This window comes from Oratosquilla oratoria, chromosome 9 (assembly GCF_046742065.1).
Source record: "Oratosquilla oratoria isolate Oo_2021 chromosome 9, ASM4674206v1, whole genome shotgun sequence".
Lineage (NCBI taxonomy): Eukaryota > Metazoa > Arthropoda > Malacostraca > Stomatopoda > Squillidae > Oratosquilla > Oratosquilla oratoria.
This window is the reverse complement of record NC_134785.1, coordinates 77,628,515-77,643,514: the sequence shown is the minus strand read 5'-3', so window position 1 is coordinate 77,643,514 and position 15,000 is coordinate 77,628,515. Positions and strand designations below refer to the sequence as shown.

At 47.1% G+C, this 15,000-nt stretch overlaps 2 protein-coding genes across 2 annotated transcripts in view; one reads left to right on the top strand and one right to left on the bottom strand.

Moving 5' to 3' along the window:
* LOC143028621 (uncharacterized) overlaps positions 1-3,918 on the bottom strand; it is a 14,445-nt gene extending 10,527 nt beyond the window's left edge. Inside the window, exon 1 of the mRNA XM_076191008.1 lies at positions 3,436-3,918. Coding sequence (XP_076047123.1) covers positions 3,436-3,442 — 7 coding nt within the window. The 5' untranslated portion in view covers positions 3,443-3,918. The remainder of the gene's footprint in view (positions 1-3,435) is intronic.
* The window catches only part of lsn (vacuolar-sorting protein SNF8), an 84,112-nt gene that overhangs the window by 16,382 nt on the left and 52,730 nt on the right, over positions 1-15,000 (top strand). The window lies entirely within an intron of this gene.

Below are 15,000 nucleotides of genomic sequence, written 5' to 3'. Positions count from 1 at the left end.
CGTGAGATTGGTCCAACCTTGTGGAACTCGTAACAAGGTAAATACAAATAGGTTGACACGCGTAGGTACGCGTACACTAGACATGGCAGACGGAAACGATACGGGAAATCACTAGCGTAGCCCCTTTCCTGTATACTACAATTAAGTAAATACACAGCGCGCCGCAGATGTTCGCAATACACATCCCAACAATGAGGAAGACCGCCTTCAACACCAATTATCGTGTTTACTGACAGGATGTTATGTTTGTCGGTTGGCGATTTTATTTTTCTTTGGGAAACTTCTCTTCGTTTGAGAAATGGTAACCCAATTACGACACTTTAGAGGAGTTAACGGGAACATTGCGTAGGAAACGTGTGCAATCCGGGAACTCTCCGGCAGCCGTAAGGAATGCCCCGTTGACAGGGGAGCGGGGGCAATCTGAGCACAAGGAACAACGCTTTCTTGTGTCCCCAGAGGCCTCTGTGCAAGCGTTATGACGTCATGTCGTGTTACACGTGACAGGCTTGACGTCATGTCGTTCGTGTTTCACGTGCTTATTCCCAGGAAGATTGAAACTCAACCCCATCATTACAATAGTCCCCTCAGCCCATTAAAGTCGTATGTTATTAGCCAGAATAAAACCAATAGACTCGCCATACCCTTAGTGTGTACGTGCGCGCGCACGCACGTGGGCACGTGCATATGTCTGTATCATATTTCCTGAGTTGTATTTACATAAGTGATATACTTTCTTGTATATCACCAATTGTGGTTTAAAGAATGTTGTTCTTGCAATCCGCCCTGCGCGCGTGCGCCCACTCGTTTAACTCTAGTTTGCTTTTTTGTATGCATGTTCTGGATGTAATCACGTGTTTTGTTTTCACACGTGTCTGTTATCAACCATCATGGTCTTGGATTACGTACTGCACTAGTGATCGACAGCTACTACCCTACCGGACGAGAGCTTTAGAGTTCACAAAACCCGATTGGTAATGAGGTAACTTTACACACCACAATCCCCTTGCTTAAGGGTGACATTAACGGCGTGCAGTGTTAATGTGTGTGTGTGTGTGTGTGTGTGTGTGTGCGCGCGCGCATTTACCATGCTTAGTGTATATTGTTCGAAGATGCTTTTGCCTATGAACACGAACGTAAAATACGTGCATAGCGTCATCAACACTTATAGTTACTGGAGGGTTGGGCACATGGCCAACATTAAGGCGAAAGTATGTTACCGAGAATTTTGATTTCATCTCGCCAATGTGACGAATTTTTCTATATTTTGTTCTGACTGTTACCAAATTGCCTTATTCGTATGATGAGGACGCTGTTTAGTTGAATTAAATCACCTGGCGCTGGTAGCCAGAAAGAATAATCTAAAGTGGACGCTATTGTAGCGAAGGCTTACACGGAATGTTTAAGCAGCCTCTTAATTAACTTGGACAGCGAGCTACATAAACTACAAGGAAGAGGAAGCCATAATTTAGGTTCCTAGAATATTCTTAATCATAGGTTGGGCAATAGTCATGTGTTTGTGTGTGTAAACACTTGTTCTTTATATTTCTTTAGATATGAACGTGTTTGTGGTGTGCACGTATTGTATGTATATTCCAACGAACATACACGTGCATTTGAATATATGTGCTCTAGGTTCCGTGTATCCGAACATTATGTGTGTGTGTGCGCGCGCGCGCGGTTAAGTGTACTTAGGCTTCTCGGAAGGGTGCGTAGGCGAAACACAAATAAGAACTAGTTAACCTAAGTCTGTTCAGACGTTTCTTATCTTCTTGATATTTGCTTAGTATTTTCTTAAATGTGGGTGAGTTGTCGTCTTGGGGTGGTATGCCTTGCAATGTCGTGTTTATATCGATTTGGGCAGCAGATAATACGGCGGAAGTAAATTTGACATTGTTATGTACTGGATGTTGGCATGGCAACAACCGTGGTATTATTTGTCTCGGATATGTTACTGCCGGTTTCGTACACTACCTTGAATTTTGAGGGCTTAGGAAGATTAAATGGTTTTGAAAAGAAAAGGAAATGCTATTGTCTTGGGTTGTCGTGACCAAAAGTTATGAGAATCAGGAATGGTTATGATGTGATCAGTCATCACGGCTAAAGGTGCACTGGTTAGCTTCTGATTAAAGAATGAGGCTTTATTTTTTTTAACGTGGGAGATATGGTATTCTTAAATAATATTTCCTTATATAAATCCTTGGAAGGGAAATATTTTTTTAAGAATACCACCGTAAGAATCTTACTGTGTATTTATAAGATTAAATAAGAAAATAGTTTTTTATTTTTATTTTTTAAGAATACCACCGTAAGTCTATTGCACCTCTCTACGTGAGTGAAAATAGCAACGCGGGGGAAATACGGACGTGAGGATGAAAGCGACATGACGTCACTCTTTTTAGTGCGCGGGAGGCCTCAAGTTATCTAATTTATGTGAAACAAATTGTTTTGTCTAAAACTCCAGGGTTCACGGGTTGTGAGTGTTCTTAAAATATACCTTAACGTAGTTGTCCTAACCGATGCAGTATTGATTTTAATGGATCGTCGAAACGAGCAGTCTATGGGAGTATTATGCTCCAAAATATTCGGGCATTTTATGATTTTGTGACGGTTTGCGATTAGAATTTATGTCGTGCTTCCAGATCATCATTATTTTCATAGATCGTCGGCATAGTCCTCAGTCCGCATGACTTGCGTGATCTTTTAACCGTCGCCGTGCATCCTGTGAAGCTGTTGTATGTCCTTGAAGTTTGGTAGGTATTCATATTCTTATAATTCACGATGTTATTTTGTTATTTTATTCAGGAGTGGTGGTAATTCCTCATTACAGTAAAGGCGTATTTTGGTCACCTAGCCACGCCTTGTTCCTGACAGGAGTGGTGGTGGTTGTGGTGGTGGTGTGAGTCGTATCAATATATCTCTTGCATCACTCCAGTCAAATCGTTGAGATATGTTAGCCATCTATGAACGCACGCGGGTGCACACACGCTGTATGTAAACACACGCATGTGTGTGTATGTGCGCGCACACACACACACACACACACACACACACACACACACGTGGAATATTTTGGGTGAAAGAATATTAAAGTCAAATAATCCGGGTCAAAACAAGGTCAGAATTGACCACTGGGAACGTAGAGACGGGATCCTACGAATATAGCTCTTGTCTTGTACAGCTAAGTGCAACCAAGTAAGCACACACACACACACACACACACACACACACACACACACACACACACACACACACACACACACACACACACACACACACACACACACACACACACACACACACACACACACACACACACACACACACACACACACACACATACAGTGTATAAACGTAGACAACACACGCATGCGCACCAACATACACAAAAGCGCACGCACAGAAAGCGATGCTTGTCACCCTCTACACCACACTTACCTGACATGACTCAGATGGGGAGAGGACAGGGAAGGAACGTGGCAGGAAGTTGCTTCAGATGGCTTCAGCAGCTTCAGGATCAAGTCCCGACGCCTCCGTAGTAATAGGAAGACGACCACTTAATGGAGAAGGTTTTCAGGTAATATTTCAGGACGTATGCAAGGGCGCATTGCAGGTTGGGCGGTGTCGCTTCCCGGGTTGTACTCCTTAGTTTTGTGTAGTTTGCATATTTTTATTTTCTGTTGTTTTACGTTCTCAGGTTTAGGCAAAACACACACACAGGCCTTCTGGATAGAAGTGTATTCACATTTGGTTTGCACACGTTTGTAAAACGCAGGAAATGAACAAATCGTAAGGGTGGAATTTGCACAAATAAGTACACATTGGAGAGAAAAAAAAGCACGTAATAGAACACAATTGTAATGGTAGACAGAACACGACTGAACACTTTGCAGCCCAGGCCGGGACTGTGGAGATATCGGCGGGGGCGTGGGTGCGTTGGGGATGTTTGTTCGTTTGTGTGTGCCAACCTTCGCGCTTCCCGCGTGTGCGTGCGTATGACCGTTGTCCGCACCGCGCCAAGAATGGGCAGAATCGAGGGAAGGGTTCACTGGTTCCTGTTCGTAATTTAGATTGTTTCGTTCTGTTATCGTTTTTTGTTCTAGCCATATTAGAGGTAGAAGGCGGGAAGAAAGTGTGATTAGATGTAGGTGTGCTGAATGTTTATCTATTCTTAAGTTTTGTTACTTAAAAAATCGGGGAAGCTGTTCTTTCGGAATTTGTGAAGGGAGGAAATCGAAAACATCTGGAAACCTGGATGGCGCGAATTCACTTTCCAAAGATGGCGGCAAATGAGTCAGTCGGCGAGATCGGGAGGAGGAGATGGTGAAGAGGAGAAGGTGGAGGGTGAGGGAGGATGGAAGGGTTGTTCCTGGAATTTCCTATGTCTCACCGATCCCGCCCTCGTGACGTCACAGGAATTGGAAACCCGCCACCCCTGGTGAGGAGTGCTTGTAGCTAAGCAAATAATTACCGGAGTGATTTCTTTCTGCCGAAGGGGATCGTATGGCGTTGTTGATACTCAGGGGAGGAATTTCTCTTCCCCTCCCCGTCTCTCTCTTCCATAGGGAGGAAATGGCTGGGATTCTGCCTTGACCAAGAATGTCAGGTCCGCACCTGACCTCAGATTAACAGCACCATTCTTGTTATTCCGTGTTATTGTTGCTGCATTGCAGAACTAGACATTGTACACCCCTGCCTTCGCCGCCTCCCAGTTGTCATAAACTCGCTGCTCCATTCATAACGCCTCCCCCCACCCCTGCCCCCTCACACTCATACCAGCAAGGACGTTTTGCATCCCCCCTCTCCCCCCATGTCTGACCACTGCTATTCACACACGCCTCTGCCCCCCCCCTCCGATATTACGCCTACATGTCGTAAGAGAAGGATTTCTTTTCAGCACATTCACCTTGTAGTGTGGGTCAACACACACAAGCGTGCGCCTGGACACATACATTTATGTATATTCTGTATATACTTTAATATCTTGTTTTACTTATCATTTTCCTTTTCTATTCTACTTCCCATCCATTCTCTATCCTCTCGCCCCTTGTCCTCTTTCTATTTTCTTCAAGTAGTAACCATGTAGTGAATGCTGAAACTATCGGTTTTCTTAAGGTCAGATGTGGATGGTAGGTGGTAATGGACATGGAACTGCCTAGTGTTGGCCTTACAGTCTCTTGCAGTCGCCTTCATTCTTATGTTCTGTTCGTTCTCTCATCTTTTCCTCTCTTCCTCTCCTCCATCGTCCTTCTTTTCTCTTTCCATTCCTCTCTTCTCTGCCCTGCCCCCCTTTCCTCCTCTCTCTTTGCCTCTTCTCTTCTTATCTCCCTTTTATTTTAATTTTCCCCCACTTCCTTTCTTCGCCTGTGTCCTTCCCTTCTTTCTCACTATCTAAATCTCCTCTTCCTTTTCCCCTTTATCTTTCCCGTTCTCTCTCCCTCTGCATCTCTTTCGCCTTCCCCATCCTCCTTCTTACCTTTATTCTTTGTTTCTCTCAATCACTCCTTCCCTCCGTTTCACCCTCCTTCATCTTTCACTAGATCATTTTCCTCCCCCCGTCTCTCTCTCTGTCTGTCTTGTACTTCCTCTCACTCTACCCATCTTCCTATTCTAACTCGTTTCTTCCCACCTTTTCGTCCGCCCTTTCCCCTACCTACTCCCTCTCCCTCCTCCCTTCCCCCACTACACTGTTTTCCCCTTTTCACTGCTCACCTCTCTTCTCTCTCCTCCTCATTCATCTCCTTCCTTCTCACTTTTTCTCTCCTTCCTCCTACTACCAACCCTTCCTCTTTCCCCTCCCATTTCTCTCCTTCCTCCTACTACCAACCCTTCCTCTTTCCCCTCCCATTTCTCTCTCTCTCTCTCTCCCTCTCTCTCTCCTCTCTCTGTCTCTCTCTCTCTCTCTCTCTCTCTCTCTCTCTCTCTCTCTCTCTCTCTCTCTCTCTCACTCTCTCTTCTCTCTTCTCTCTCTCTCTCTCTCTCTCCTCTCTCTCTCTCTCTACTCTCTCTCTCTCTCTCTCTCTCTCTCTCTCTCTCTCTCTCTCTCTCTCTCTCTCTCTCTCTCTCTCTCTCTCTCTCTCTCTCTCTCTCTCTCTCTCTCTCTCTCTCTCTATCAATTTCTTTCCCACCTTCCCTCCTCTCTCCTCTATGTTCTAGCACTCCCTCACTCTTCCTTCTACCCGCTCTCCCCTTTCCCACACCCGTCTCGCTGTCTTGCTCCTTCTCTCTCTCTCATTCTGTTTCTCCCGCTTCCTTTATCTGTCCCTCCCTCCCTCCCTATCTCTTTTCCCACACCCATCTTGCTGTCGTGCTCCTTCTTTCTCTCTCATTATCTTTCTTCCCCTCGCTCTCTCTATTTTTCTTCTCTCCGTATCTCTCCCATCTCTCTCACCATCCGTTTCTCTCCTCTCACCCAAACGCGCATGCTTCTATTTACTCCCAAGGGCGCGTTTACACCGGTGCAACTTTTCGTGTGCACAGGAGGAGGCATGCGTCTATTTTACGGAGAGGCAAGCAGAGGCATGCCTCTGCGCAAGGGGAGGCTATGCCTCAAATCTGTGCGCAACACAGGCCAACGTGCGCACACACACGTAGGCGCAAGTGTCTCCCCATTCCAGATGGGGAGACCCGTGCAACAGTCGCCGCCCGTCGCACCCCAGCCAGCCACCATTTGATATACACGTGTTTATTGCAAGTATAGCGGATTGGTCAAACTAAAAAAAATATTAACTTTATTGAGGATTATCGTTCCTTTACTTGTCTCTGGAAGGCTAAATCCGATGATTAGAGAGACATGGTCAAACGGAGTGATGCCCTGCTGTCCCTAAAAGCTAGATATGATTTAGGGATGTCAAAGGCAGTCCTAAACAAAATAAAATGCTTTGGCCGTATTTCCGACGAGTACGTCTTTGTCTCAAAATGACACCAGCTGCGGCAGCAGCAACTGCTTGGTCGAGAGCAGACATGTTGACGACTGCTTCACTCTCGGTGTGATCAGAAACAGGCATGCGGCTATGGCATGTGTGAAAGTGCGTATTGCATGCATAGCCGCACGGAAACTAGGTGCAAGGCGCACCGATGTAAACGCGCCTTAACACGCATGCAAACGCACGCGCACATTCGCGTTATGCACAAATAATACAATGTACACATCGGATGTCGACTGTACGCGAGTACGTACGCAAGCGGGCGAGCGCGCGCGCTCACACAAAGGTTGCAAGGGCTATTGCAACGATAACGGACGTTGACTCAATATGCACTCGTAGTATTAACGGATTATAGTGTGTGAGAGGGTGCGCGCTTGGGAGTGTAGGGCGGGGGGAGGAGGGGGAGGGGGGGACTGGTACCAAGAATCGCTCATTGCTCTTCTTACCTTCGCGTAAACGAGGATGGCGGGGGGAGGGGGCTCCCCCAAGGGGGCGCTTCAAAGGCTGCGCGGCGTCTGGCGGGAGGGGAACGACCTTGATGCTTCGGGGAAACGTTCCACGGTTACTGTTTTTTGTGAACCGGTGCATCTGTGTGTGTGTGTGTGTGTGTGTGTGTGTGTTTGTTTGTGGGTAGTAAGTCCCAGTGCGGTGTGTGTGGGGGGGTAACCATTCTTGGATCACGTGTTGGACTCGCGATCGACAACTGTTAGCCACCCGGATGAGAGGTCAGAGCTATGGGTAATGCTGTAACTTTGTACGCGCATACACAAAGATATACACACACACCATATGCAGTCAGTACTTTAGGGGCTTCTGTGGCACCTCTATGGATCAGAGTTACGCGGCATCATTTTGTGGTTGGAGACTGATCTCCATCGGAAGAAGAATGTCGATCACTTTTGACTTGCATTGCCCCACATTCATACCGCCCTCCTTAAATATCTCCTTTACCACCACTGCGACGCCACTTACGCAAGAGTGAAGGAGACTGCTAGAAACCATAAGGCTTACACTAGGCCGTTCCATGTCCAAGACCACCCGCCAACTGATAGTTTCAGCGCTCACTACTACATGGTTACTGAGTCTATTCCATTCGTTGACCACTCTATTGGTAAACCAGTTCTTGTCTATTTCCTTCTTAGATCTGGATATTGTCCCCAAGGATAGGAACGCTGGCGTTGGGCGACGAAACACAAATCGCAAACCCCAGTCCCCAACACCCCAGCACCAACCCTCAACCCAATCCCCTCAACCTCTAGCCTTAGTTCTAACATCTGTATCTTAACCCCAAATCCCTGACGGCAACTTCTAGCCTCAGACTCTAGCCTCAATCCTCACCTCCCCACCACCTTCAGGGAGGAACTAGGTAATGTAAACAGTCGGATGTATAGACAGGTTACCGATCTCAATGATTCGTTTAGGAACCACACTCTGGCGCGTAGAGTATGATGCACCAGATCCCCATAAATTATTATGCACTTAAAACTCCGTGTATTGACAACAGTCTTTTTGTAATTGTATGTTTTGTTGTTGTAGTGCGTGGAAGTATATGGTATCAGTACCTATCTATGGGAAGATTTCATTTCCTCCCTCCTCCCCTCCCTCTCATCTTTCCTCCCTCCCCCTCCTTCAGTGTCTTCCTCTATCTCTTCTTCCCTCCCTCCTTCCCTCTCTCCTTCCTTCTCTCCTTCCCCATCCTTCCCTCCCCCTCCTTCAATGCCTTCCTTCTTTTCTTCTTCTCTACCTCCCTCCCTTCTTCCCTCCCACTCTTCTTTTCTCCTTCCCCTCCCTCCCTCTCCCTCCTTCATTGCCTTCCTCCATTTCTTCTTCCTTCTCCCTTCCCCCCCCACCACACACACACACTGTCTCCCATCCTCCCAACCTTCCCCCTCGGCTCCTTCCCGCCCCCCATTTCCCTCTCCATCATGAATCAAGGGGAGCGGTTGACGTTGGGTTTATTGCAAAGTCTTTTGCAAAGCGCGATGGACATGTTGCGTGTTGATCCCCCGTAGAAGAAGCAATTAGCGGTCGATCTAGTGTGATTCACCATGATCTTGGATCACGTGTTGGACTTGTGGTCGACAACTTGGATGAGAGCTCATATATGCCCGATCTATGGGTAATGCTTATCTGTGGTAAACCTTCACACGCACACACAACTCCCGGCCCATGAGAGTTGGAGTGCCGGCTCGCAGCGCAGCGATACTGAAATTATTTCAGCCGTGGACATGAATCGAACTCTAACCGCTGAAGTAATTGACCTCTCGCGTTCGTTTGGCGAGTTAGTTACTTAGTGTTGGCCTTTAAGTATTTTATTCTGGTCGACTCCAGATGAGGTGGTGGTGGTGGTGGTGGTACAGGAGCGGACGACCTAATCTCATGGGGGAGATGATCATAGTCAACGTAATGCGGGTGGACTATGAGAAGAGAGTTGACGATTGATGGGGCGGAAAGCGGTGGGGGGTGGGAAAGGGGAGTTATATATAGGGAAGATTTGGTAGCAGAGTGATTAACGACGACATTGCTCAAAGACCCGCTTCAACTCGGCGTAAAGGATTATCATATTGGGCTATTTTTCCTCCAACCTCCGATTTGTCGGTGGTACCGCCCACCTACACCCAGAACTTTTTCCGCCGTAAGATCACTGTGGCAAACTGTTTTGTTTTCTCAACAGAAATATATAGAATATCGTTTGATATGCTGGAGGAAAATCATCTTCCTCCAGCATATCAGATTCCTTCCCGGAAGCTGCGGGATGCAGATCTGATTCAACAGCCGGAGGAAAAATAGCCCAGTGGGAAAACGCCTTTACTTCGGGGAGGTCTTCTTCAGGGATTGGGCCGAAGTTGGTCGGAGGCTCTAGTTGTACCAGGAGACGCCCTCGAAGGAGGAGTTCGTTGTGACCAGTGCCAGGCCATTTTGTTCAGCCACGAGTTCATGGAATGGCGTCTCGACTGGGTAAGGCCCGCCCGTGTGCCCTGGACTGGGCTGGCCTGGCTGAAGAATAAAATCGGTAGGCGACAGGGTGAATAAAGTCTTTGTTATTTGTTATTATTCATTTATTATTATTATTATTATTATTATTATTATTACTATGTGTGTGTATATATTTATATACACACAAAGAAAATGTTGAAGAAGCCCTCAGCAGACATGACTTGCCCAACATCGAAGCTCGAGGGAGGAAGGGGCCTTCCATGATGGAGCCGGATGGAGGAACATGCTGGGACCACTGACAGGCATAACGCCTACTATTGGGAGCAGAAGGAAGAATATATATATATATATATATATATATATATATATATAAATATATCTATATATATATTTATTTATTCATTTATTTATTTATGGGGAACTCTACTTCGTCAGCTCAAGTGTCTAGTGACACTCACGGGGAAGGGTCCTGGAGGACCATCAAGGGCGTGTCAGTTCCTCATGGAGGCGGACCTTTGTCAGTCAACACTCAGGTTGTGTGGTAGGATCGCTCTATCCATCCACAGGACCCTCACAACCCCTCAACAGATGACGCAAATCGAATACCAAGTTCCTTGTGTATAAATTTAGTGCGACACAAAGGTCTCACGAAGAATCGAAAAAAAAAAATGAAGTACTTGAGGGCAGGTTCACAAGGTCGAGGAGTTGGTGGAGTTCGAGTAGGAGTGGGAAAAGTTCTGAGATGGTTGGAGGAGGACCTTGGGCTGGTTGCATTGGCAGGGTATGACGTCAGCGTCCGTGCCGGTCGCAAATCATTCGTATTCGGTCATGCGATCGTTCAGCACCGCCTCTTCCTCCCTCCCCTCCCTTTTATCCTCCCCTTCCTCTCCCCCTTCTTCCCCTCCCTCTTCCTGCTCTCCCCCACCTTCTATCCCTCCTCGTTCTTGACGTCAGTATTGGGATATAAATAGCTTGATGGGTGTGAGACAGGAGGTTTTCTTCAACTGAGGGCCTCCCTCGGATGGAGATCTCCTTTCCACTCCAAAGGGTGCCGACCATAAGGTACATGTAATCCCCCCTGTCCTTTAGCCAGAATAAAATCCACAAAGTGCGTCACTACGTTGAAAAAGTGGGAGAGTATTAGTTCATCGAAATAAACACCTGAATGTGAGGACAGAGCCTTTATTAGTACGACGTTTCGCTTGTTGTTACACTTCGGTGTTTATTTCGATAGACTCGTCGGCGACTGCCACTTTCATAACGAGTAACAGTTAAGTGACCCAAGTCGCGCGTCATGGAGGGGGGGAGGGCAGTGGGGGTCAAGCATTGGCACCCTCCGCTCATCTGGCGCCGCAATCCCGTCCGGAGTGACCGGTCCAGGATCCGCTTAGCAAGGACGTTGGACCTCTCCGCCCCCCCTCCCTTCCCCACGGAGATGGAGATGGGGTACAAAAGGAGGAGGAGGAGAAGGGCACATGGAGGTCAGAAGAAGCCCCTCCACCACCTCCTTTCCCACCTTTCATTATTCAGAATCAAAAGAAGCAAAGTCATGGCCAGTGGAGAGCACAGTGGAGACAGTGTTGATGTATGGGAGCGAGTAGTGGCGTCGAGATGTTGGTGCATTGGGCTAAAATAGAGACAGTGTGAAGTATTGAGGAATGTATGTCGTGCAAGCAGAGTAGACGTGTGCTAAATAAGGTAAAGATATTACGGAAATGGGATAAATGTGTAGAAAAGTTGAACAGTAGCGATGGGAACGAGTACATAATCATATGGAGAAAGTGAAAGGGGACATGTTTGCAAATGGACTGGGCGACCCAGAAAAATAATGATGATGATGATGACAATGATAAAACATGAAATGAAGTGAAGGGATAGTGAACGGAGTTCGTAAACAATTTTATATAAAAGCGTGGAGAAGGTTATTACCTGTTTGTGCAAGACATGAGTTAATGGCAAGGTCAATAATGGGAAGGGAAAAGCTGTCTCGAGAAAGGAAGGTATCGAGACCCGAACTGCATAAAGAGAAAATTATGAGCCTAGCTTCTATCCCCCCGTTTTCTTCCTACTTTTCAGATTTAGGGTTTAATATTTTTCCCATTTCTTACGTGAAAAATAAAGCCTTGTCATAAGTTAAGAACATAACCTTCATTGGATACAACATTATAGGGAGAAATGACGATGATTTTGTGTGTTCGCGCGCGCGCACACACACACACACACACACACACACACACACACACACACACACACACACACACACACACACACACACACGACTCGGTGGCGCAGTGGTAGAGTTCCCGGCCGCCATTACGGCGGTCCGGGTTTGAATCCTGCCCTGGGCTGAAATAATTTCAGTATCGCTGAGCTGCGGGTCGTTACTCCAACTGTCGTGGGCGGGGAGTTGGGTATATGTGTGCGTGTAAGGTCACAGCACTGCCCCATCGGCCATATATGAGCTCTGAGCTCTCTTCCGGGAGGGAAATAACTGTCGATCACGAGTCCAACACGTGATCTAAGACCATGGTGAATCACACATACTGACACACGCACATCCCCAGACGTTGCATGCAGACATTGTCATATGACATCGACACTAGGAAATGATTATTGTCGTACCTCGTGGAAGATGACTCATATTATTATTGTTGTGCTTGTCCGACGCCCCCGTTTGTGTTCCCGGGGTGGGACCCCGTTGCCATGCCAACCGAGGGAGTCAAATCTTCTTTCCTGGGGAGTCGGTAGGTGGTGGTGGTGGAGTGGGTAATGCGTTCTTCTTCTTCTTCTTCTTCTTCTTCTTCTTCTTCTTCTTCTTCTTCTTCTTCTTCTTCTTCTTCTTCTTCTTCTTCTTCTTCTTCTTCTTCTTCTTCTTCTTCTTCTTCTTCTTCTTCTTCTTCTTCTTCTTCTTCTTCTTCTTCTTCTTCTTCTTCTTCTTCTTCTTCTTCTTCTTCTTCTTCTTCTTCTTCTTCTTCTTCTTCTTCTTCTTCTTCTTCTTCTTCTTACGTACTCATAATTTTGTTTTTGTAGGGTTGAGATTAACTTATGATCTGTTTTCTGTATTTCTGATTAAGGTCGTGTTTGTTTGTGTAATAATAACAGTAATAATGATAATCAGTTTATTGAGTTGACAGTGATACAGTGACAGTGTACAGCTTGAGCTAATTCTAGGGCTAGGTTAATTGAATTAATGATGTGCATTATGGACGGAATGGCGCTCTTCTTGAAGCGGTCAGTCCTTTGTGCCTTGATGGGTACAATTTTGCTGTTGTGCCTTGTAGTGTGGCGTGGTGGGGGAGCGGCGGATGGGATTGTCGGCAACAAGGGTGAGTGAGTAGGTAATCCCTAAACGTCCTCATCTACTCCCGATGCTTAGTTTAGTAAACTTTTCAGTTGCTACATAGCCCATGTTTCAGTGTAGTTACCGCCAGTCAGTATCATTCATCAGTGTTAAATTCATATAGAAAATAATAATAGATTGAATAAGTTGGGACGAGGATTATTTTCTCCAACATGTGTGACCCACTCTAAAGACTTATTTATCGTTGCCGCCAGGCGATTTTATTCGTCTTAAGAGCTGTTATCCTCGGACATAGGGCAGAGGTCGTTTCGAACAATCCACATCAAACTTCTGAGAACTCTGAATACGAAAAGGATTATCTTCAGATGGGGGAAGGGGTACAAGACAAAGGGTTAGAGGCCCAAGGGGAGACGGGCGCGGGGAGCATCCCTAGAAGGGTTGCTGGGTATGATCGTGGGAGCGGGGTTTACCCCAACGAGGAAGGTCTTTGTGTACTGGCGGGTGTCCAGGTGTTACGTCGGGGGAAACTCCCAGACCTTTGGCAAGAGTCTTGTTATCATAGGGGGTCTCTTCTCTTCCCCCTCCTCCTCCTCCTCCTCCTCCTCCTCCTCGCCCCATCGTGCCCAATCGCTCCCCTTCCCCTCTTCCCGACCTATTTGTCCTCCCTTTCCTGTTCCCCCTTTCCCCTTCCCCTCTTCCTCCCCTTCCCTTCCCTTTCGCCTCTTTCTCCTGCTCCTTCCTGCCCTCCCTCTCGCTTCTCTCCCTCCTCCTTCTGCTCTTCCCCCCTTTCTTTCCTCCTGTTTCTTCCCCCTCCCCCTCCTCCTCATCATCATCGCTCTTCCCTACTTCCTCATCCTCTTCTTCCCCTTTCCCCTATTTAACCTCAATTTTCTTCCCCCTTACACACCTCCTCCTATTCCTCCTGGTCTTCCCTCATACCCATCTCTTCCTCTCTTCCTCTTTGCTCTGCTCATGCTCCTCCTGTTGATCCTCCTCCTCCTCCTCCTCCTCCTCTTCTTCCTCCTCCTCTTTTCCTTCCTCGTTTCCCTCCACCTCTTCCCCTTCACTCGTTTACCCTCCTCTTTTTATCTGCTCTATTCCCTCCTCGTCCTCCTCCTCGTCCTCCTCCTCCTCCTCCTCCTCCTCTATTTCCTCCTCTGCGGTGGCAGAAGCTTATCTCTCGCATTAGCTGAACACGTTCCTCCCAAACTTTTCTTCTTCTTCTTCTTCTTCTTTTTATTATTATTATTCCTCTTATTATTATCATTCTTTTTCCTCTTCTTTTTCTCTTTTCTCCTTTTCTCCCTCTTCTTCTTTTTCTCCTTCTCCATCTTCATTTTCTTCTTCTTGTTTTTCTCCTTCTTCTTTTTCTCCTTGTCCTTCTTCTCCTCCTTCTTATCGCGATGATGGCATCGTAACCTTTCTTGTGAGGGGAACTCTTATCCTGCATTTATCTTTGTTGCCACAGAGTGAATTTTTCCTTACCCTCGAGATCTCCCCTCCCCCTCCCCCACTCCCGCCAGCCTTCCCCATCCGCTCCCCACAACCGCCCCCATTAACGCGCCCGTCCGCGTGAGAGGGGGACATAATTCCACCCTTCCTGTTTGAACACGGGAACAACTCTGCAACACCAATTCCCTCTGGTGGTGATGACGAGAACCTCAGGCTACAATAACCCCCCCTCCCCCCCTCCCCCATCCCACAGGACTCCCAGTTAACTCCCTAATCACCCTCCCCCCCACACACACCCCTCTTCATGATAGTCCAGGGGGCGTGACATGGGGGTGGGGGATCGTTTAGCTCCTTACCCCCCCCGTTAAACTCCTTCCCCCCATTTAA